The sequence below is a fragment of the Petaurus breviceps genome, unplaced genomic scaffold (genome assembly GCF_028583685.1).
Source record: "Petaurus breviceps papuanus isolate PSGF00001 unplaced genomic scaffold, PetGlider_PUasm1.0 79, whole genome shotgun sequence".
Taxonomy (NCBI): Eukaryota; Metazoa; Chordata; class Mammalia; order Diprotodontia; family Petauridae; genus Petaurus; species Petaurus breviceps.
Genome location: NW_027186523.1, coordinates 26,953,064 through 26,978,513, shown reverse-complemented (window position 1 = coordinate 26,978,513; position 25,450 = coordinate 26,953,064). Strand labels below are relative to the sequence as shown.

Genomic DNA, 25,450 nt, shown 5'->3' with positions numbered 1-25,450 from the left:
ACTCACTGGCCAATCAAGAAGTATCTACTGAAAAACAAGCCTCCCACCCCAGGCTTCAGGTGCACTTTAGCCTAGGGGCAGGGAAGATTTTCCAAATTTGCATTCTCATTACAGATGCTTGAAAAAGATACCTATAAATATTGAAGAATGACTGACAAAAATTCCTGAGTGAAGACTGAAGCACCCTAAACTCTAACTTAGGAAATATTTAACAAAATAAAGAAAAACACAACAGAATAGATAATGTTAATTTGTAGTTTTCTAAGTCAACATGTTTTCTGCAGGGATCTGATTTTATTTGAATTTGACACCACTGACCTAGCCTGATAGACTCAGGATATTTTTCTGTCTGTTTTAAAGCTATTATTTCACACAGACACAAATATGTTAGGCAGAAGACAGGCATATAACTAAATAGTTTCTCCCTCATTGGAGTAAGAATACTCTATAGCATCTGTGACTTTTCCCTTATACATTTCTAAAAAACACTGTCTTCCTAAAATATGAAATGATTAATGTAGAGTTCTAGAGCTGGAAAGGACCTCAGAGGTTATCTAATCCAACTGCCTTATTTACAGATGAGGAAACTGAGGCCAAGGGGGGATAAATGACTTGCCCAAGGTCAGCCAGGCAACAAGCATCAGAGGCAAGATTTAAACACAAATCCTCTTTCTACTGTCTCCCTCCACTGTATCATTTGACTGTGGTCAATACAGTAAAGCCAATACATCATTAAATGGATTTATTACTTGCAAATAGAATTTCTGGAATTATTAATGTCATACATAAATTTCATTGTCTGAAATTACATGGCATTTCAAAGAATAACTGAATTTTCAGTAGCATTCCTTAAAGTACCACATTTCTTTAATGTGCCCATTTAAGCAGACTTCATGTATTAAGGCAAAGATGCAATTGATTCAATCATCCTGAATGGTGGCAGGAAGCATGGCTTTTAACAGAATCAGCTTAAAAAAAGAAAACAAAACAACTGTATTCCCATTAAAAACTGTCAAATATCTAAGCTAAAGATCTGCTGCTCTCCATGCCAACTCAATCCCACGCCTGGCCCCTAAGAGTAACATTTTGAAACCTTGCCAAGCCCTTTGCTTGAAAATAATATCTTAATTGGTTTCTACTAATAAAATTTAAAATGTCCTTTTGGTGAAGATAGTGTATTCATTGTTTTATTCCAGTTTAACAGTCTAGTCTCTCAGAATGCTCTAAATAGTGTTTGGGGGTATGTGTGGTAGCAACGCAGGAGCCTGAATTAAGAGAGAGAATCAGTGTGTGAGTTATTTGAAGCAACAACAAAGAAAGGGATAGACAGGCTCACCGTAAAGAATATATTTGTTTCAAGTTTCCTATATAATTGGAATGAGACTGGTTACTTCATATTGTTTTATGACTATTACATAATAGATGAAAGCTCTGTGTAAGCCCAAGTGGATCATGTTTAGAAAATGTTACTCTGTGTGTGTGTGTGTGTGTGTGTGTGTGTGTGCTGATGCCAAGTTTCAATTACCCAGTAATTCAGGTCAAATTAGGGCACATAATAGGGATAATCCAAGCTGTAATGTTCCATTTTTGTTTCAATCATGACAAGTGGCTACCTAGATGGAATCAGATTAACGACTTGGCTTCAACTATGGTCATCTAAACCTAGACCAATGATTTCTGTAAGGGGTTGCCAAAAGCTAGCCTCAAATATAGTCAGTAGATGGGGAAAAGTATACTGAACTGGAGATGAGAAGGCCTGGTTTCTAAGCCAAGCTCTGCAATTAACTAGCTGTGTGGCCTAGGCAAATCGCATCGTCTTTCTACTTTGGTTTCTTCATCTTGAAGACAAAAGGGTTGGACCAGGCGATTTCTAAGGTCCTGGCTAGCTCTAACCTATAATTTTATAAAAATTTCATGAAATGTAATGCTTATTTGGAATCACCTAGAAAGAGGAATAGAGGCAGGAAAAACAAAATCTGCCAAATTGTTCTTCAAATATGGACAGAGAGACCTGGGAAAACTAGAAAAGTAAAATCTGTGTTCCTCACACAATTGATTTTTTTTGTTTGGATGTTTATTTATGTCTTTTCAAAAGTAAACTTTGACAGAATCTCACATTCAAAAGGAGTAATCAAACAGAACTCTAGTTCTTTTTTTCTTTACAAAAAAACCTTTAAAATTAGAATTTAGAGAATTTTTAAACTAGCTCTAGAATGCTTATTAGATAATAGCACCTACAGATATAATATTTTATTAGAGGGTTTTTTTTTTTTCTGGGACCTCATTTTCTTCAACTCTAAAATGACAAGATAGTCTCATGCACATTAGAGCCATGAGATTTTATGACCGAATACTGCTAATAAATAAAAGAAGGCAAGATCAACTATGGGAGCCAAAATTTAGTCAGAGGATCCCCAGGAATATGAAGAATTCCTACAGCCTTGGGTAGGCTCGAGGGTGAGAATGTAAGAGGGAGACTTTGGTGTTGGAAAGGTTGATGAGGAATTTCAAAAATACTCCCTTCAACATCCCACATGCCCCCAAAATGTCCCTTTTTTTGGTCAATAATCCTTCACATTAGTCTCCTAGGTAATTTGTTTCACTGCATTTTCTCTCTGATTTTATTGTAGTTGTTTTTCCATGTTCTTACGGCACTTAACCATTTATAAAGCACTTTTAGTGCAATAGTTCTTTGATGGCAATCTGATAAATATCATCACTATTTAACAGAAGAATAGCAAGTCTTACTGAGCTGATACCTTTAGAGAGAGATTCAGTGGGTAATGAAACCTGGCCTCCTTGACTCCAAGTCTCATACTATTTCTGCTACACTAAGTTTCTGCATAAATAACATTTTTACCAAAAAAAAACCCAAACCCTTTATATATAGCCAATGGTTTTGGAACACTTCAGTGCCCTACAACAGGGGACTTCTGTGTTTTATTAGATAATACTATGCTGCTTGAGAACTATGGCTTTAAAAGCAGTCTTTCTGGCCTCTAGGATTGCTCACTTATGCTATCATATTTGCATACAACAAAGAAAATCTTTGAAAGATTAGAACAGCAATTGTTCTCTGTTCCCTACAACTCAGTTTTCAAATTTATCTCATCAATTCTATGGGGTGATTATGGCCATTTTAAAAGTCATCACAATGGGTACTAGCTAAACTTCAGTAGTAAGTTGATGCTTTCATTTGTTCCCCCTCATGACTATTTAGAGGAAAGAAGATACTGTCAATGCTATGTAAAGTCTGTACACTGTGGAATTAAAGAAGAAAGCTCAAATTCCATATGAATTCCCTTTTAAATATTTTATTATAAAAATAAGTTATAATTAAGAGAGTGGGATGAGAGAAGTTGTTACCTACCTAACAGGATCCCTCAACTCGTACAAGAGGTAGAACTTGAACCCAGATCTTTTGGCTCCAAGTACCTTCTTCTTTCCACAATTTCCTAAAAGAATATCACTGGATGTGTATTCTAATGACATGTTTAAATCCTGGTTCTGCCACATACTGTGAGGCTACAAGACAGTTATTCTTTCCCAGACAGCAAGAAAGGAAGAGTACAGCACTGAAGACTTAGAGCTGGAAAACGTCTTAGAGATCACGAACTTTAATATCATTCTACAGAAAAGGGATCTGGGGTCCAAAGGGATTAAGTAACTCACCCAATGTCTCACTGCTTGTAAGTGTCTGAAGAAAGATTTACACCCATTCTGAGTACATTGCTCTATCTACCAGACCAAGCTTCCTCTAAGTGAGGATAATAAAAGATGTTGATAGTCTAGAATCCAATTGGGAAGAATCTAATTAGATAAGGCCTGAATTCAGTGCCTGCCTCTGACACATGCATGGGTAGACAACAGTCTGAAAAAGATACTGGGGCCTTAGTAAACTGCAAAGTTGATATGACGGAATGATGGGATATAAAAGCCAAGCAACCAACACTTATCTTTTACTGCATTAAGTCAGACTTCTGGGAATGAGCATGTGAGAATCACACTATGTTCTACCTTGGTCAGAACATATGGCAATACTGTGTTCCAAGATGGACATTACTTTTTTCTTTAGCAACATCACTGATAAACTGGAGAATGCCTAGAAAAAGAAAATAAGAAGGATGCTGTGCCTTTAGTATATGCCATGTTACTGATTACCGATTGAAGAAACTAGAGATTAATCTGAAAGACTCAAGAAAATAGAGAAGACTAGTGATGACAGTTTTCTGTAAGAACTTGAAAGACTGTGTTTGTCCCAAGACAGCAGCAGCAATGGTTGGAAGTTACACAAAGGTTATTTGGGCTCAATGTCAAAAAACAAACAAAAAACCCAACTCCTTAACAATTAGAGCTATCTGAGATTTAAAAGAGCTGACTTGGAGGTAAAACTGCTATTACTAGGAAGTACAGTGTATAGAGTGCCCAGTCTGAAGTCAGGAAGACTCATCTTCATGAGTTCAAACCTGGCCTCAGATACTTTAGCTGTGTGACCCTGCATGAATTACTTAACCCTGTTTGCCTCAGTTTCCTTATCAGTAAAATGAGCTAGAGAAGGAAGTGACAAACCACCCCAGTGTCTTTTCCAAGAAAACCCCAAGTGGAGCCAGAAAGAGTTGGACACAGCTGAAACAAACTAAACAGCAACAGAACACTTCCAGAGTGTTGACAAAATCCTGTCCATATCTTATTTGATCCTCACAACTATATGCGGTGAATGGCATTAGAAGCAGTTAGGAGGCATGGTGGATAGAGCACTGGACCTGGAATCAGGAAGACCTGAATTCAAATGATACAAACACAATCTCTGTTTACCTCCATTTCCTCAACTGTTAAGTAGGGAAATAATACCACCTACCTTGCAGGGTTGTTGTGAAGATCAAATGAGACAGCATTTGCAAAGCATTTATTGCAATGCCTAGCATGCATTAGGCACTATATGAATACTATGATTATTGTTATTATCATAAGTTCCCCTTTACTGAAGAGGAATCGGGGCTTCCTCAACCAGTGACTATCTGAGATGGGTATCAAACTGGGGTCTTCCTGACTTTGAGTCTTCTTCAATGGAAGTCTTCATGCAGGCTACACAACCACTTGTTAGGTATGGTACAGAAGATATTATTTTGGGAATTTGAGATGGGAAGGCAAGGGTTTCTTTAATTTGCAATCTGATCTCTATGATTCTGAGCCCATTTTCTCATTTGGAAAGTGAAAGAAGTAGACTATGTAACCCCTGTCTTCCCTCTCTGCTCTAAATAGTGGGGACCTATGAGAATCATAATACCTACTTAGCTAACGGGGTTGCTGTAAAAATGAAATTTATTTAAAGCACTCCATGTCTGAGCTGCTGTTATTATGCCGCATAATAATCTCTACACTTCCTGGAAATCTCCAAAACTATCCAATGGGATGACAATATCTAATTTTAATCCACTAAAAAATTGAAATTCTTCTATGGGATCCACTCTGGAGTTTTACATGATAGCTTTGGACTTATTTTGTTTGGCTCTAGACCCTGACAGAATTAAACATCTTTTGGTGTAACAAAGATCTCCTCTCCCACTTGCCAGCTACTATTTATGTCTGATCTTCCCCTATTAGAATATATGCTTCCTGTAGGCAGATATCAACTTCTTTGCTTTTATCTGTATCTTTAGCACTCTTTGTGTATACTAGCCATTTTTTTTTAAAAATTGCTTTATCTACCTATCATTGGCAAATGTTAAATGTATGTAGTAAATACAATGTGCTTGGTGGAATTAAAAATGCATGGAACATGGTAGATAAATTTGGTTTCTTGGTCTTAACACTGCCTATCTAGGCTGTGTCCTTATAAACCCTTTTTGCTTTAAGGTCCTCTGACATTGAGAGATTGACATTTCTCTTTGGTATTCTGGCATCTAAAGAGTAAAATGACTATGCTCTCCATTTCTGACCATAGGTGATAAAAGCAAAATAAGATTCTAGTATCTGCCTTACAGAATTACCAAAGTCTGCACATAAGTCTATCAGTTCATTTAAACTCAACTTTGTAGAGCATGATTTAGACAGATTTTCAAAATAGTAAAACTATTACCAACCCAAAACAAGTATGCTAATATTCATTTATGTTTATACATTCAACAATCACTTTTCTTTTCTGTTAAATGAGCTGGAGAAGGAAATGGCAAACCATTCCAGTATCTTTTGCGGAGAAAACCCCAAATGGGGTCATGGAGAATCAAACACAACTGAAACAACTCAATGATACAATTCAGATTAACACAGGAAGAGTAGAACATATCCTAAGAATGATTTTTTTAAAGAAAAAAAAATGAGTTTTACTTGGTCTAAAGCATCTCATTGTTCCATATTTTCATTTCAAGAATTAAAAACCTAAGGGAAAATAAAGAGTGTCTGCTTCCTCTGGGTCTTTAATTTTATGCAGAGTTAGAGGTTTGTCATTAATTAGACCAGCAATCTTACATTCAGACAATGATATCTAGCCATCCCTTTTCAAGAAGGTAGTTTATTAAAGCAATAACTGGATAATTAGTTAGATAGGATATTTCAAAAGTTTATTGTAAGGAGTCCCACTAAAACCCAGTCAGCTGGTCCTCTTTAGCCCTTTTACTGGGTAAAATCTCAAATACGAAACTACAAATCATTTAAAACTGTTTCCCACTTAGCAAGTACTCCATAATGTGCTTAAATCAGTTAATAAACTGAATGCTACAATATGGAATTTTAATTAGGAAGTTACTTTTTTAAATTGGTTATAGAATGCAGACAAACTCTATATTCATCAGAGCCACAACTTGCTTAACAGGAAACTTACAAGAGTAACAAGGGAGAAAAATCATGTCATATAGATTGAAAATAAGAAAATAAAATCTACATTCCAACAGGGAAGTGAAAATATAATAGTAAATTTATTTTTGTGGAAATTAGTGATCAATTAAAATGGGTAATTTTTATGGTAATTTTGTTCTACATGCCACTAATTTAGAATGGGGTATAATAAGAGAAGATGTGGGCAGCAAGGGGTCACCGTGGATGGGCTACCAGGCCTAAAGCCTGGAATACCCACCTTCCTAAGTTGAGATCTGGTCTCAGACACTCACTAGATGTGTGACCCTAGACAAGCCACTTAATTCAGTTTGTCTCAGTTTCCTCATCTGTAAAATGAACTAGAGAAGGAAATGGCAAACCACTTCAGTATCTCTGCCAAGAAAACCCCAGTTAGAGTCACGAAGAGATGGAAAATGACTGAAAAACAACAACATAAGAGAAAATGAGCTCATCATCAGCCATTTAAATGTACTGGTTTGTCTTTGGAAAAGATGGCTTTTCTTTGAATTTACTGAGTGACAGCTGTGTTCACTGTATATAGTCATGACCAGATCCTAGGGAGTTATTCTCAATCTATCCCCACCCCCATTTCCCAGTCTTGAGTTGGCCATCAAGTTGCTATGTATCCCCAATCCCTCATATGTCATATGGAAATAATAATAATAATGATAGTCATAATATTCATGGGTATTTTGTGAGGACCATACATGATAACAAATGTGAAAGTTCTCTTAAGATGTGTTTTGGGGAGACCAGATCTGTGATTTCATTGTCATGGGTCAGAGTGAGGAAACTGTCCACCAATGCAAAGATGCATTTGCTCTTCAACTTAGGTAGGGCCTTTGATAATTGCTGCAAGTTTAAGTGACTTCCCCTGAATCACAGAGGCAACAAGTGTCAGAGGCAGGCACTGAATTCAGGCCTTCTTATATCCAAGGACAGCTCTCTATTCATGGGCTGCCCCTTTATATGTATTTAAGAGGCATCAAACACTATAAAATTATTATTATTATTTAAAAGCAGATCCTACCCCATGGCAACAGAAGAGAACAGGGTTTAGTGTTTCTGAAACATTGCATACCCTAAGAAAAGAGCAATTTAACAGGGAGTAAGTGCCTAGAATAACAATCCGTGAACTGGGAGCCTGGCCACTACTTACCACCCATAGAAGGGGAAGGTCAGTTTCAGTTTACTCATCTATATCTGGTTGGGGGAAGAAAAGACTGATCATCCCAAATTCCACTGGAACCCTCCTGCTTTAATACACTGTGATTCTAGAGTAATTCAGTTTGCCACAGAGTTCACACTTTCACAGGCAGTGCTACCCTCCAGATAGCCAGCCCACAGCATAACATTTAGCTTCTACTTTTTTTAGTCTCCACTTACTGCCAACCATTACTATGGTCTAGAAAAATGTCTGTTTTTGTTCTTTGTTCTAAAAGTCTTTGTATTAACAACAGGGAACAAAAAAGGAGACACAAATACAAAGACAGAAAGCAAAGGGGGGCTGGAACGAGTGCCCGTTAACCACAGTTCTCTATAATTGTAACTTGTTAGTGTAATGGAACTGAAACCAAAATGATACCTCTTTATACCTTGTTATGAAAAAGATGTTCAGGAAATGGAAAAATTGGGAGTGTGGCTCAGTGCTATATTTAGTTAGCACTGTAATGGTATCCACCAAAAAGTACAGTCAGGCCAATTCCTGCTCCTGCAAAGGGAATGAGTATGCTATATTAAATTGTGAAGACACACCCTTTCCAGAGTTGGCATGGTGCAGAGAAGATGGACAAAGGATATCACTATGCAGTAACACTGTACCTGTGCACACACTCAGCCACGTAGCCCCTAAAAGAAGCTGTGGCCAATGCTGTATCAAGGACAACCATAAGGATATCCGGGGACACAAAAGTGTAAAAGCTTTGCCAGAAAAAACAGAGGGCACAAGTTCCAAAGATGCAATTCATCCCTAAGGAACAATAATTCTCAAGGTGAGGCAGGAAAGGATTTCCTCTAGCTTTATTTTTAAAAAGGCTTGATTACTCTAAGGGGACACTAACTCAGAGGCCTTTTCAGTGTGAGTGTGTGTGTGTGTGTGTGTGTGTGTGTTTGTGTGTGTGTGTGTGATGGACCTCTTGGCTATCTGATGAAACCTATGAACCTCTTCTTAGAATAATGTTTTCAAATGTCTATAATAAAAGACACAGGATCCCAAAGGAAACCAAGGGGTAATGAAAAAAAAGATGTATTTTTTCCCTATCACGTTCACAGATGCCCTTGAAATCTATTGCTAAGTTAAGAAGAAATTTGGTGGATAGTTGACCTGTCAAGCACTGTCTAGAGATGGCTCGACTTCAATAATCATTTATTAAGCATTTACTATGTGTTGTGATAATTAGATTTTTTTTAAATGTATGGACTGTCAATCACAGCCTAGGTACAGTATAGAAAATAAGAGATAAACCAAAGGCATTATTGCAGCTAATCATCAGGCAGCCAGGTAGATAAAGCTTTGAGCCTGGAGTCAAGAAGACCTAAGTTTACATATGGCTTCAGACACTTACTAGCTATATTTCTGGGCAAGTCACTTAGCCTCTGTTTACCTCAGTTTCCTCTACTGAAAAAAAATAGGGATGATAATAGCACCAACCTCCCAGGCTTGTTGAGAGGATCAAATAAGATAATTGTAAAGCAGATAGCACAGTAGCTAGCAAATAGTAGGTGACATAAAAATACTTATTCCCTTCCCCTTTATTCACCTTAATTTAAAAAAAAAAGATATACATTTCTTTCTATGTATATTCTAAGTCAATAACTGACAAAGTTCCTTGCAACATGCCCATACATTTAAGAAAAATATATTGCAATTTGTGAACAGAGTTGTATAAGGCCTTTAGCACCATCTGACCTAGTCTATCTCTATTAGTTTATTATCTCTATCTCATTCGTTAATAAAAAAAAATGAATTTTTTGTTTAACAGAATTTCTTTGGTGGTGGAAATATGGATGCAATCAAGAAGAGAGATAGATATGAGTGCATATTTCAGTAGGAATTTCATATCACAGCATCATTTGATGGTGTAAACTGCATTCATTATCCATTAAGGAAGCTGACCTAAGTCAACTATAACTTTGATTTGACATCTATTGACAATATTATTATTTTTATTTTCCTAAAAGTCTTTACTGAAAAAAATCCAGAACCTTCCATCATTCCTATAGTTAATAATTATTTCAGTAAGAAAGCTCTTTCTAATAACTGACACAAAGTTGATCTACTAAGATGCACATCCATGAATCCATAGCTTTCACTATAGAAGACACACCAATAAATAGAAAGTGACAGGGGACTTTATTTCTTAGAAATTTTCTCATCAAATGACATTAATATATCTGAAGCACTTTGCCAATCTGAAAGCACTATGCAAATGTGAGCTATGACCTTTTGTGCCAACTGCATTTCATAATATCATGTAGTATTTAATTAGCATTTATGTCATTAGCTTAATACTGCTCATCTTTAGTCTCCACTTTGAAGAGTCTCAACTCATACCTGCCATCATTACAAATCCCTACTTCATATTTCAATTAAAAAACCATGTAGGGAGCATTTCCAGAAGCATTGCCCTGGCTACCTTTACAGAGATTGATGGTTTTACTCAAGGCAACCTTACAAGTACATTTGCTCTCTCAAAAGGAACACAAAAAGTCACTGCATCAACACAAGTTTTACTGAGAGCAAAATGTTTCAGTGGATTCAATGCAACCACAGTGGGTATTCTTGAAGATAAATGAAGAAATCGAGAACAATTGCCTTTTATCTCTTGGATGATGACAAGAAAAACTGTATTCACCAAGCATGCCTTGTAATGTTAATGTAACCAAAGTTAATAAAAAGGTAATTTATTATTTTGAGTTTATTGTTCCAGTGACAATTCATCAGGTTTTTTTTTTTGGGGGGGGGGTGGATTGTGCTCACTAGGCAACTAGAGTCCTTTGCTGTGTAATTAAAAGCAAGGAAAACTTCTTGCCTAATGAAGCAAATAGTGAAAGACAGTTTTCTAAAATTCCATTTATGTTTCAATTGATATGGCACCCATGACCTCTGAGATGGTAGCCAAATTTAGTTATGAAAGAATGGCAGGTGGTAAATAAAGAAGGCAGAACTGGAAAGAAAATTTTTTAAAAATAAAGGAAGAAATGACTTCAACTGCTGTAGAAATACATTGTGGACCCATCTTCCCTAGCTCCTCCACTGTTTTAACTTCAAAACCTACTATAATTTATTCTTGTCTTCAGAATAGTAGAGCTATGAACACAGAATCATAAAATTCAACATGAACTGATTTTCCAAACACAATGTTCTCTAAGAAAAAAAGCTCTCTAACCCTTTAGAATTCTCTACGTATCTTTTCCATGAATACTTTCATGTGTTTTCAACAACCCACTCATCACTTAAGGTTTTCTTTTTCAGTTTTGCTTAGGGGAAAGGTTGCCAAAGTATCCATTAGTATTCCAGTGAACATCAGGTAACACCTATACATGAACAACCCACACACAGAGAGGTGGAACCAATAATTTAGGAACATTTTAAATGCCAAGAAAGTTTTGTTGAATACAGTTCTTAAAGAAAAACAAGAATACACAGTTGGACCTTCTCAAGTCATAAGATTAGTATTTTTAGATCCCTCTATAAGACACATGGATATTTCAAAGTGGTTTATGACCAACAAAAACTCAAAATAAAGCCATGAGTGGCAACCAGCCCAATGATAACAATGATTAAAATGAAGATATGTTTGAAAACAGCTACCACCAAAATAAATGCTCATTATTTAAAGTTTCATTTGGGTTATAATGGCACTGCTAAATAAATTCATCTTAGTATTTTTGTGAGGTTTACGGCCATAATGTGATTTTTGTCAAAGTAGAAGTTATCCAAATAGCATAGATATTGACAAAGGGTTTTGGATGTTTTGACATCTACTGGGTTATATGTTAAGTTCCCCAGCTTCTAGATCTAGTTCTGCTCTTTACCATATACTATTTTATCTACACAATGTCAAAACGTGCGAACGACAAGGGAAGATTATTCATCTTCACAGTATCTGCTCTTATTTTCTAATATTCCATTGTTCAGCATTGTATGGAGAAATCAACCGAATGATTTCTAGCTCTTCGTGACTCCATTTGGGATTTTCTTGGCAAAGACACTAGAGTGGTTTGCCACTTCATTCTCCATCTCATCTTACAAATAAGGACACTGAGGCAAGCAGGATTAACTGATGTAGGGTTGAACAGCTAGTAAGTTTGTGAGGTCAGATTTAAACTCAGGAAGATGAGTCTTCCTGACTTAGGCCCTATGCTCTACCTACTGTGTCACCTAGCTGACCCTGTCTCTCAAAGAGAAGCCCCTTTTAAAGTAGTAAGATAGTATGATTGCAGTGACTATATAAATTTTATCATTTCAGTCACAGAGAAATGACCTTTATTACAGCAGAAATAGAGATAATTTTAAAGGATTGGCAAGCCTTACTAGATTTCTTAAAGACATGTGTGTAGGTGTGTGTCTATACACATGTATATGTATGTATGTGTTTATATACATACATATATATGTGTATATATACACACATATATATGTGTATATATGAGATTTGAAATGTGATTGAAAATTATTTATATAAACATGTTTAAAACACAGGACTAAGAACAATACTAAACATATAACAAGTGCTCACAGGTATCTTTCCATGAATTGATAGCACATAAGTCATATGAATAATTGATATGAACAATTTTTGAAATTCATTCATTTTAAACCTCTTTAAGAACTTATTTTAAGTTACCTGACCAGTGCAATATATAACTTATAACTGCTAGGGTAAACATTAGAACACAAAGTAGTTACAACATTATAGAGGACATTAGAAGGAGCCTTAGAATGAAAATTAATATACTGTATTATATCCCTGACTTTGCCACTAGCCACTGTAGATGTTACCTTGGGCAAGTCAGGCATCCTCTGTTTCTTCATAAGTAAAATGAGTGCATTGGCACAGAATTCTAAGATCTCTTCCAGTTCTAAAATCCTATGTTTCTTGTTATCCTATACAACAGCAGTAAGGAACTCAAGCCTTCCTTGTAATTCACACTATTATTTGAGCAAGAATTCGGTTTTTTTTATGTGTTCATTTCAGTTGTTGAAAAGACACTACATAATATCTAATATCTAAGCTTATTCAAGGTAGAAACTATGTCAAGTTTCACCTTTTTCTAATGCCAAACAGTGCTTTCCATATATAGCAGGTGGTTAATAGATACACATTTGTTGTTGTTGAATTTAATATGCTATTTAATAGTTAGCATTTTGCTAACCTCCCAAGTAAAAGAGATGAATAAGAATTTAAGGCAGGCAGATAGGCAACATTTATTGAGGGACTATTGTTTGCCAAACACTGGGGATACAAATACAAACAAAAACCAAGATAATGCCTGACCTCAAAGAATCTAAAGTCTAATAAGGATTACAATTCTATTACAATTGGATTACAATCACAATCTCTAAACTTCTCTTCCACTCTAAATCTGAGACCACAACATGAGTCTCTGCAACAACACTGAATGACAAACCATAAAATCGGTCAGCCAGGGGCTCTTCAGCTCTCTTTATTAGCCCAAGAGGAGCAAACACATGAATCCAATTCTACAACTTGTAATTCTGTCAGAGGATTAGGAGAAATCCAAGTTATGGTCTAATGAGAGACACTGCAAAGAAAGGAAATGCTCTTTCATGACCAGTTTAATTAAAATGTGTATTTCTCTGTTAATTTGGAACCCCAACTTGCTTCCAAATGTGAGTTTCTGTTTAATTTCAAAATAAAATCTTTTAAGTTGTAAGTGAAAAGGGACTTCAGATGTAATGTGAGTATCTTATTTCATAAAGTTGCATTCTGATGTCCAGAACAGAGAGGTGACCCTTTGTTCTCAAAGACTGTGCCAGAAAAGCACAACCTCTGGTAGTTTCTATCCAAATTGGCGCAGCTTTGAGTATGGGTACAGTGGAGGATGGTATGTCTGAGGAAGAGCCCAAGTTCAGAGATGACCATCACTAGTTCAGGTACATTGTGATGACTCTCTTGCTCATAGCAGTTAAGTCCTAAACCCTCTCCAATCTCTGTATTCCCTATGTGTTGGTAATCTCATCAGCTCACACGGGTTTAACTATTATCACTATGCAATATGTAGATTCCCAAATCTACATATCTAGTCTCCTACCTAGATATCCACCAGGCATATCAAGTTCTCTCAAAGACTAAAATCTCAATTTCAAAAGCACTGGAAACAGTAACTCAAGATCTTTCCCTCCACACCTACAGGGGCTCCTAACTTCCTTGTTTTTAGGGAGGGCCCCACTATTCTTTCAGTTTCCCAGGGAAGCACACTTGGAGTCTTCCTCAACTCTTCATTTTCAGTCACTCTTCATATCCAGTGAACTGTTACAAAGGCATCAGCCACATTTCACATTTGTCCTTTTTTGTCAACATACAAACCATAATTCCTCTCATCATGACCTTCATTTCTCACCTGGACTATTGAAATAGACTCTTTCTCCCTGCACCCACACTGATTCTGATTCTAATCTTCACAGTTGCCAAATAGGTATTCCTAAAGTATAAGTCTGGCCGTGTCAATCCCTTGCTCAAGAAACTATTGTCTATTGCCTTTAATAAGAGTACTGCTCTGTTAAGCTTTTAAAACCCTTCATTCACTCTATGGTTTCTGTCTATCTAATCTCATTAATTGCACAGTAATTCCCTAATTAACTGTATACTGCCACCAAACTAGTCTGTTTGGTGTTGTCCTGCCTTAATGCCTTTAGGCTGTGGCCCCTATGATCTATACAGTCATTTCCACCTCTTGGAAGCCTCAGTTCATTCAAAGTTCAGATCAAGTGCCCCCTCCAAGACATTGTTCCTAATTATCCCAGTCATCAGAGCAATGTCCTTCTGCCTCTCACTACAAAGAAACACTCACATATTTCCTTTGTATGTAGCTTGTATTTGTCTATGCACATATTCCTTTCTTCCATAAAAAAAAAAATTCTTTGATAGACCAAGAACGTTTCATTTTTGTCTCTATATCCTCAGCACCTAATACAGAGTTTGCCATGTAGTACACAATTAGTTAGTTTCTTTATTTAAATTGAAGATCATCTACTAAATAATGGACCAGGGGAAATATGGATTTTTGGACAAGGCATTCAGACTAACAAAATTAAGAATCCTGAAATATTTTACAAAATGAAGAGAGAAAGACCTACAGGGACAGAAGTGCCCCAAAATCATAATGCTACTTTAAGGCAGTTGAGAATAGAATTCCGAATGAGTCATTGCTTTTAGACTACACTACTCTGGCCCCTTAAGTAACTATTCATTCAGAGGAAATCAAAATAAATTTCTCTTAAAAAACCTCCAATGACTTCATACACAAAATTTATAGGAAATCCCAAGATGCATGATAAGGTGTTTTCAATTAAATTATGATTTAGTTCACTGAGAATTGTTTAGAATAAGATTAAAGGAACTGCCTTTGACTTTCAATAAAATTTTTCATGAGTGATAGGCATAAACTTTGTTTTGAATTACTGATCTCATGATGATGGAGACATGTAGACAATGGATACTTTACATATCTCTTCAATAAAAAATGCATCATGAACACACTTGTATTTCTAAGGAATTCAGAAGTGAGTCAAGAAGAGAAGCTGGAACATAGTAATATAAATCTCTCTTAGTTTTTAAATTTCTTTTCATTCTTTATTGCCAGGAATGATTGGGATTAAAACATTATGTATCACTACTTGGTCAACTCATCATTTGCAAATAAAATTAAAAAAAAAACAATGAATCAAAAATAACTATTTTTCTCTGGTTTCAGGTGATCAAGGGATAAATACAATTTACTGCATAGGGAACGATAAATATCCAACTTTTTATTACTCTGGGATGTACACGTGGTCTAAACCTCATTTATTTATATTCCTCTTACTTTCTTCCATAATTGAATTTAATCTAGTATGAGTTTAATACTGAACAGATTCAACATAAACTAAATACAGTATATCTGTAATATTTATGCAAAATAAGCAGTAGTAGAGAATGAACATATAAAAAGAAAAGAACAATCTTGTGCCAACTATTTTTTTAGGATCCATCCAAGAATATTTCAACAAAAGTGCTTAACTTTTTTTTCCCAGAAATTAAGAGAGATTTTTTTTGAGTCAAGTTTGAATTGTAAATGTAACAATTACTAGTAGCAAAATAGAAAGGAATGTAGACATTCCTTCTAGTCATAAATGCTATTCATGGTAGAAAAATAAATTGCAATACTTTTGTTTCCAAAAATAATTTACCACATTTTAGAATAGAAATATGATCTAAATACTATAATTTAAAAACCACACAGAGAAGAATAGATAATTCTAGTGAACTTAAGATGAATAGAAAATGTTTTCAAATACTTGGCCTTGTTTGTAAAAAAAAATTTTCAAGCTGAAGTGAAAGACTGCTGGCTCTGGAATTGAATTTAGGTTCAAATAACATCTCTGATACTTGCTCTCTGGGTGACCTAGGTCAAGTTACTTAATGTTTCTAGATCTGTTTCCTCATATGTAAAATTAAATAGTTGAATTAAATGGCCTATGAAATCACTTTCTCTTCAGATGCATGATCCTACAATCCTGGTTTTTCAAGGGAAATACTCCTGGATGTTCTGTCAATACTTTAAACTCAACTGATCTAAAACCAAAATCATCACTCACTAAAAACAAAACAAAACAAAACAAGCCACCTCCTCCTTACTTACATATTTCCCAGAAATAGAGGTAGAGAGTGTGAATAAGTGGTCCTGGGAACTGATATCCCAGAGCAATTCCCTACTTTGGGAGAAGAAATTCACTACTCAAGAGAGCATCCAAGGTGATATGTAATTTCAAGACTTTTTCAAAAGGTCTAGAAGTTGGAAAAGGAAGAAAAACGTGGTTACAACAGGACTAATCTTACAAGGACAAAATAGCCTGGGAAACAAGAAAAAAGTTATACATCATCACAGAGCAACAGAATTGAATGACCATCTAGGAATTCCTAGTAAGCAATTATATGGCAGAAGCTACCTACCCATCTCACAGGATTGTTGTAAAGAAGGGGTTCTCTAAGCCTATAAATGTTATATGAATGTAAGTTGTGGTGAGAGGCATATTCTGAAAGGTTTGCTTCAGCCCACAACTTTCATTTTCTGCCTAGGTTGTAACAGTGATCTGGCCAAAAAAAAAACAAAACATTTCTTAGCTTATACTACTTCTTTTCACATACCACATGATCAAGTCAAACCCAACACATATTGAGTTTTCCTAGTTTTGACCCACTGTTGCTGCCATTTTTGAAGTATGGAATGATTAGTTCCCACTCATCTCTCTTTTAAAATGTATACCTACTCACCATTCACAAAGCCTAGTTTAAATACTCTATAGAATATACCTTGACCTCAATCAAAACCCCTCTCCTACTGGTGAAGTTCCCTCCTGTAAACTGCCTCAACACTTTGGTTGGTACCTTTCTTATTCATGTGACTATAACACAAAGTAAATTTATAGATGCATTACTTGTCTTTGTGAGTACTGGAGAGTCAGAACTTTGAGGACACTCAATAATGCTAAGTAGACAGTAAGTGCTTAAGTGATATTTGTTTAATATCATATTTAGCCAGAATCAGAGAGAATTGTAGGACCTTCACCTGTATAGAATCAAACTTGTGGAAGTTATACCTGCTAGAGGATATTTATTCTCCCTTTTTGGAACTTCTGGGGAAACAAACAGGCAACATCCTGTTTTTCCTGTCTTTTGGTATGGTGTGACAAAGACTGTAAATGAAAAATGTGGAATTCAGCCAAAGGTTGCTGTCCTCCCTGCCCTTCTTCTCCACATACAAATACCAAATAACCAGTCTGACTGATTCACTACCCCACCTAAAACTGATCAAATAAATTGTTAAGCAATTATAAAATGCATATAGAAAGTACAATATTTGGAAATCAGAGGAATGAGAGTCAAAATCCTGACTTCTTGGCTTACTAAGTGACATTATGCAGACAATTATTTCATTTCTCTGTTCCACATTTTCCCCATTTGCAAAAATAAGGGGGTCAGATTAGGTGATCATCAAGATTCACTCCAGGCTCTTGGGAAATCATTAACTACATACTAAGTTTGTACTGATTGAATATCTCTTAATAGAGATTACTTAGTTGGTACAAGTGTAAACTACTTAGGGCAGGAGTGCTTAAACTGAGATCCAAAGACATAAACATGGATTGATTTCAGGGAAATCCATGAACTTGGATGGGAAAAGAAACCACAACTTAATTTCCCCAAGCTAAATGAAATTTGGCATTTCTTTCAATTATGAATTAAAAGAAATCATTCTGAGAAGTGTCCTTTGGCTTTACCAGACTGCTAAAAGTGTCCATGACTCATATACAGACAAAATGATTGAAAACTCTTGACCTCCAGAAAATCTTCATTGTGAATTCTCCCATAATAAAGTTTAATCAACAGAAGCTTTGGCTAGTACAATAAATACAAATGCCCATAAGAAGCCAAATTAAAAATGTTAGGTGCCCAGTAAAACATAACATGTCAAGTTATTTTTAATCAATCATCTATCTCCTAATGCCCCCCAAAAGATCTGCAGTTCTGTGTGACAGCAACATGTCATTTGTTTCATTCACTATAGAAATGATAAATGTTTCACATCGATCTATGGTTTATCTAGTGTTGGGCTGTAGTAGAGAAAAAGATAGGAAGGAGTCTTACAAGGTGTCAGCATGTGGAGATAGCCAAGAGACAAGGTGATAAAAAGGAAGCTAAGACCAGAACAGAAAGAAAGGAAAGAAATCATGGGGTGGAGATAAATAGGGAGAGGGAGGATGGAAGTGATGATTCCCTTCTCAACTTGATTCCTTCATCACCTTTCTTTCCCTCAAGACTTAACCCAGCTATGAAATTGCAGTGAAGTAAGGCAAAAATTGTTAAGAATCAGAAAACTTAGGTTGAAATCTCAACTCAAACATGGACAAGATGTATGAACCAGATCAAGAACTTCCATTCCCTCAACTGTAAACTGGGAATAATAATAATTGCATTGTTTACTTCACATTGCCATTGTTGGCAAATCAATTTACAAATGTCAAAGTAGTGTACAAATGTGTGTATACAATCATATTATACTAAATACATATGCAATATACATATGTATCCATATACATACAAACACACATAGATATGGATTTAAATATATCCACTTGATGTCTTGAATTCCAAAAGGTTGGGGAATTTGCATATTTAAGCAACACATATAATAAACAGTAAAAGGAAACTTGAAATAAGACATTGATAGACAAGTTAATATTTTAAAACATCATCTATCTGACCACTTACTATGGAATTTTGAGATTATCCCCAAGAATGACAATAAAGTCATGTAAGGTAAAACACAACTTGCTTTTCATAGGGAAGAGTGATAAATTCACAGAAGAAAACTGTAACATAGAAGTTACTTTACATAGTACCACTGGAGTAGAGGGAAAACTGTGCCATTTGGTTGTACCCTTTTTTTCTTGTACCTTTGCCAAATGTTGAATGCACTTCAGTAGCTACTTTTTTTTTTTTTAGTGTGATGCAGTTGTATCTTTAATAGGTGAGTTTTTCTCCACTGAAGAATTCCTCTGAAATACTGTTTTTGGACTGACAGTCTTTCAACAAAACTTTCAGGAAAGCACAGTCCTAGCAGCTTGTTGTTCTTTGAGATCAATACTTTATACTATTATTCCATTATTCTGAGACCATGTATTTTTAGGACACATATTCTCGAGGAGGAATTTATTATCAACAAGAGAGCTTTTGAAAATAGTTTTCGAAATATGGCATTTTAAAAACTTCAATATCACTAAGCTCTTTTTGTTAACATTCTTCACATCACCTAAAAGAAAATTGACTCCAAAGAATTCTACCACTTACCTTGCCCGATGTTCAAAGTGCAGTGCATTTATAGATACTATAGATTCAATTTTTCCTAATACTCAGATAAGAAGCTTTCTATAATATAAATTAAAACACACTTGCTCAAGGTCAAACAGCCAGTATCTAGCAGAGACAGAACTTGAACCCTGGTATTCGTAACTCCAGTGGCAGCTCCCTGTCCTCTACTCCTGCTTACCTCTCAATCTTCTAATCTTGAAGGACAAAAAGTCATGGGTTTTAAGAAGGCCTGGAGCACATTAGGATTGCAGTCTAGGCATTAATGGTTAAATAGGTTTCCTACAATGCCTTAATATGACCTTAGCTAAATTACTTAGCAACTACAAATAATGATGGAAAAAATAAATAATAGGAATTCAAATGAAGTAAACATTAAGTGCCAGTCAATCTGCTATTTGAAATTCAGGATAGCTAACCATGCCAGAAGATACATATACACCACAGGGAGGAAGGAGAGTACATTCTCAGTCAAAAAATAATATAAATGGGGTGGGGAGGGAGTAAATTGGTCCAGACAACATTTGGGTTTAAGCAACAATGAAATGGTGTAGAGAGAAGTAATAAAAATACAAATGAAACTGACTGGCTGAATGGCCTCTCTCATCCATCTCTTATTGTATCCATTTATTTTCGGTTAGATGACTCACCAAAATCACCCTTTGCAAATGGTTTGAATTGTACACAATAAGAGTTCATGCATACATTTGGCAAGCCACTTGTTCCAAGGGTATTATTCCCTTTAACTTTGTGAACACAAATTTCTCCCAAGCTTCTGAAAAATACATTCTGAGACAATACCAGTGAAAATCATGGTTCCAACTACAGTCTCAGGTCCTTTTTAATTCAATGAAGGGCTTTTAAATTACCTCAGAACAGTTTGGGGAATAAAAACCAAAACTGATTGAGGCCATTTTCAGCAATTAAGTAACATACTTTTATCTCTACTGGTTATGGATGCTTAAAAGTCTCAAGAAGCATTTCTGAACAAAACCACATGAATGTTAAGACCAAATATTTTATAGACCTGGACATTGGTTTTCCATAGATTATAAACTTCAAATGTAAATTGTATACACTAATTCTCTAAAACATTTATATGTACAACTTGCTCAAATATAACTTTGATTATATATATAATCAAATATAAATATAAATATATAAAAATATATTTATATTTAAATGTATTTATAAAAATAAATATAAATAAAATATATATATAATCAAATATAAAACACACTATAATTACAATAAGTTTTACACAAAATGTTCCCCTGTAAGAAAAATTTGAACAAAACTATTATCAAATAATGCATTCCCACCTTATTAAATTCTTAATCATTGACACAGTATAAGAAGGAACAAAGCCTTAAAATAACATTTACTCAGGAATGTTTATCTTCTTTCTTACCATTGAATGTTAAATAAACTCTTGCCTGGGGCTGTGAAGATCCTTTTACACAGCCAGAATAAACAAATGCCCCAATCAACACTTGGATTGCCAGAAAAGTCATCTCTTCAAATCTGCAATTTAATATCCAAGGGAAAAAAAAAAGCTCCTAAGAGAGAAAAAGAACAAATTCATTACATTTTATCACCTGTCTCAGGTAAACAGAAATATCAAGAAAGAATTTTGCCTTTTATCACCACCACCAATATACTTGAACAGGAAGGAAATAAACAGTAGGAGGTGCTGTTTTTTTGATTTTCCAACCAATTTCATAGATTTAGATCTGAAAGGTATCTTGGAGGTTATCTTATACAACCCTTTCATTTCACACATTAGGAAATAGACTCAGAGAGATTAAATGACTTCATTTTTTAAAAAATCACATACCTAGAGTTGTAAAGAACCTCAGAGACCATCCAATTCAACCCCATCATTTTACAGAGCAGGAAACTAAGGCCAGGGAGATTAAATGATTTCCTCAGGATCACACAGATGGTATGCATAAAAAGTGAACTTTGAACTGATCTCTTCTAACTCCAAAGTCAGTGATCTTTCCACTGTGACATGCAGTCTCTCAATGAAAATTTGAATTTGGTTAGACTTAGGTCAGGAACTTATTCAATTACAATATCAAGACCACCTGAGGAACTACTTTCATACAGAAAAGCTTTATTTGAGTCAAGTCACCTACTTGAAAAATTGTCATGCTATTGTTAAAGCAAAGGAGAAAGGGCACAAGTAAATGAAAAACCCATTTACTGGGCCAAAAATAATCTATTCTTTCCATTATTCACACACCTACAAATATACTCACATGTGTGCGTAGCTACTTGAAAAATAATTGAAAATGGTGCCAGCAGAGGAGAATTAATAATTAAAACCTGACTTTCCTAAAAGAAAAATGGTTCAGAATAACATTTGTACTTATGGAGTTATCTCTCAGTAGAGCAGTTGAATTTCAAATGCACCATCATCTGTACATACCACTTATACTACTTACATGTTACTACATTTGAATTGCTGTCTCCAGAAAGGGGATTCCACTGTATATGCAATACTTGGTTTTAGGTTTACACTAACCAGTTAACAACCAGCTCCCAATCATGACTACACCAGTTGTTGCAAAATGTTGATACAGCCAGTCTTGGGCCAGATTCAAGAGGATGACTTAGAAGTGAGCAAGTCAATGAACCATAAAATGCAGACCACACAGTTATGATAAATCACACATGATGTAGATTGCTCAAATTCTCACAAATAAAAAAAAGAGAAAGAAAAGAAAGTCGACTAAATCTGATAGTTACTTCTTCTTTGAGGTTCAAAGCAGGGAGACATCAACTTATCTTTGAGTTCTGGGGAACAAATGAAGATCAGTTAAGGTATAGGGCTATTACCAAAACTGACTAGAACACCTGCGGCTCCAATTAAAAAAAAAAAAATCCTAGACAGCAAAAGGAATCCCCTCTATTTTGGAATAGCCCGCTGCATGATTTCAGAGTTTGCTAAGTAATACAATTAGACAACGCAGCTTGGCTAGAGATTATTTTTAAACAGGTCACCGCAATTCTGATACTCAACACCATGTTGCCGCTTTAAAATCCACCACTAAGCTTTCAACATAATCCTCTTCAAAGTAAGAACTGCTATTAAAGTCTGATAAGATCACTCTGTCAAGCCAAAACAAAATGGGCAATCATTTTGAACATGTGATTTTTAACAGATGCTATAGAACAGGTCTCTCACAGAAGTCCTAGTACAAACAGTAAGAAGAATGTGGGGTGCCTTCATTTTCTTACCCATAGACGAAGGCAACTATAGAACTTCTGCTGCTGAATCTAATTGAGGAGAAAAATCTCAAGAGAGCACAGTTTCCCCCCACCCTGTTTCTCCAGCCTCCTCACCTCTTAATCCTAAATTAATTCCCAGTGAAGAAAATTGATTTTCTGGGTGAATTTCCTTTGGCAATTGGCTCTCTGGTTTGGCAGTTTTCACAGTTAAAGTCAACGTAACAGGAAAGGAGAGCACAACTCAATAAGTTGCCTGGCTTCTGTCCTGTTCAACACTAATAATAAATACGCATGCCTGTCTTAAGTCATTGACATGATCACTAACCTCCCTCATGCGTGTCCCAGAGGAGGGAAACCGGCCACAAAATAGAGAGAGTCCTATATCTTGGGTCAATGTGTCACATTAAAAGGAATGCGAGTGCGTAAAAGCAAGATAGAGCTGAGTACCCCAAACTCTATTTCTCCCCTAGACAGTGATGTTAGAAGTAAGAGGCTGAAATCTAAGTGACTTGTACGCGATTTCCACTAGCAACCGATATCTCACCAGTATTCCACTCTACTGGTAAGAACTCATCCCGGGGGTTACATTTGCTGCCTTTTTAGGTTTTTCACTCATCCCGATCTAATAACAGTGGGCGGGGGAATAAATGAATCGAGGAGAAAGAATCATTTCGTGTCCTCTCTCAGCCTTTCTTTCTTTCTTTTTTTTTTAACCACTTAACTTTAAGCTGCCGCTGCAGGCAGGTGTCATATCCCAAAGAAACAGTCCCTGCCAGACCCCAGGCTAAATCCTTCCTGGCCAAACCTCAGGGGCTCTTAACTTAATGGAGCAGGAGGACATGGCCTTGTGGAAAAGCAAACAAAAACAGAATATTAAGTAAAAAGTTACACTTTCCTCAATTCGCAATACTCCAGAGGACAGCAGCCAACTTACCCAGCTTGGAGGAAATCAACCAGCCAAAGTCATCAGTGTCCCTCCTCTGGCTTCTAGCAGCCGGTGGCTTTATTCCTTTTTCTTTCCTTCTTAAAATTTTTGTTTATTATTTTTAACTAGAAAGCCTTAATTTCCCAAGTGTGTCAGTCGCCAAATTCTTCCCTCCGGGTAGTCCGAGTTTCTTTGTAAATCAATCCTCAGGGCTTTCTCCACTGCGCCGGCACTCGGAGTCCTCTCTATTCCTCAATTAAGCACCTAAAACTGAATGGAAAGTAGCTGAGCTATGACGGTGAAAGCCCTGGTTTCCAATTACATTTACCCCTGGAGCTGGTCCTACTTGCCTCCAGTACCACGCCGCGGCTGAGCCCTGCATACATCATTAGCTGAGCAAATAGGGGCTGCATCTCATAACTAATGTATAAGCCACACCCAGCGCTCAGGAGAGGAAGAAAGACCATGACTGAGGGAGGCAGCCAGAGGGGGCGGGGGAAGGGGTGGGGAGCAGCATGCCCAGAGAATGGGCTTCCGTCAAAATCCAGGAATGTGCTACACAGAATAAAGAGACCTGCTGAAAACCTTCGTTTGTTTAGCAGTCTGCAATGGGAAGGAGAAAAAAAAAAACTTGCCGGGTGGGCTCAAGGGATTTTGTAGCATCCAGGCAGAGCTTGGAAAGCTTGCAGACTTTGCTTTTGCCTGAGCTGTATTAAAGTGCAGAGCAGTTTTGCCGGGGAATGATCTCATCCTTTTAAGGCAAAGACATGTGTGTTTCAGAAGCGTAGGCACCACCACCCCCCTTTACTTTTTTTCCCCTGTAAAACCTTCTGGACCCAGCCAGGAAACATCCACACTCTTGCCCGAGAAATCTATTCCCGTTTTTAATGGGTATTGTTTCCTATTGCTGTTTGCCTCGCAGACTGAGAGGGCTTTCACTTGACCCTTTCGGTTTGACTCATCCCTTCACACCCTTTGCTCTTGGATACTCCCAGATCATTATAATGAGAAAAAAAAAAAAAAAACTTATTTCGCAATTCTACGGAAGAAGGTTGTTTTGAAGCTCGCAAATCAAAATTGGCTCAGTAAGTTGCAGTACTCAAGACATTAGGGATCTGAGCCGGTACTACTGTGCAGGTAAAGTCACCGAACCTTAGAACAGGCTTTGATGTTAAAATCAAAAGTGCTTCGCTGTGTGGCGAAGGCAGAAGCAGATGTTTGAACACCACCGAGCTGGTTTCAGCGCCTATAAAGCAAGCAGGCACTTGCGGCTGAAAAAAGCTATAAAATCAAAACGTGCTGCAGCCCGGTAGATGTCACTGTACAGAGGTGAAGAAAGGAAAATCTATGTCAGGTTATT

At 36.3% G+C, this 25,450-nt stretch overlaps 1 protein-coding gene across 3 annotated transcripts in view; it reads right to left on the bottom strand.

Annotated features, from left to right (window-relative positions):
• LOC138175878 (semaphorin-3C) overlaps positions 1 to 24,589 on the bottom strand; it is a 202,055-nt gene extending 177,466 nt beyond the window's left edge. Inside the window, exons 1-2 of one of the 3 annotated variants that reach the window (XM_069106514.1) lie at positions 23,280 to 24,589; positions 21,340 to 21,487 (exon numbers count right to left, since the gene is read on the bottom strand). In XM_069106514.1, coding sequence (XP_068962615.1) covers positions 21,340 to 21,442 — 103 coding nt within the window. In that variant the 5' untranslated portion in view covers positions 21,443 to 21,487; positions 23,280 to 24,589. The remainder of the gene's footprint in view (positions 1 to 21,339; positions 21,488 to 23,279) is intronic. The other 2 variants (XM_069106516.1, XM_069106513.1) reach the window with 2 other exon arrangements.
• Positions 24,590 to 25,450: the final 861 nt, after the last annotated feature.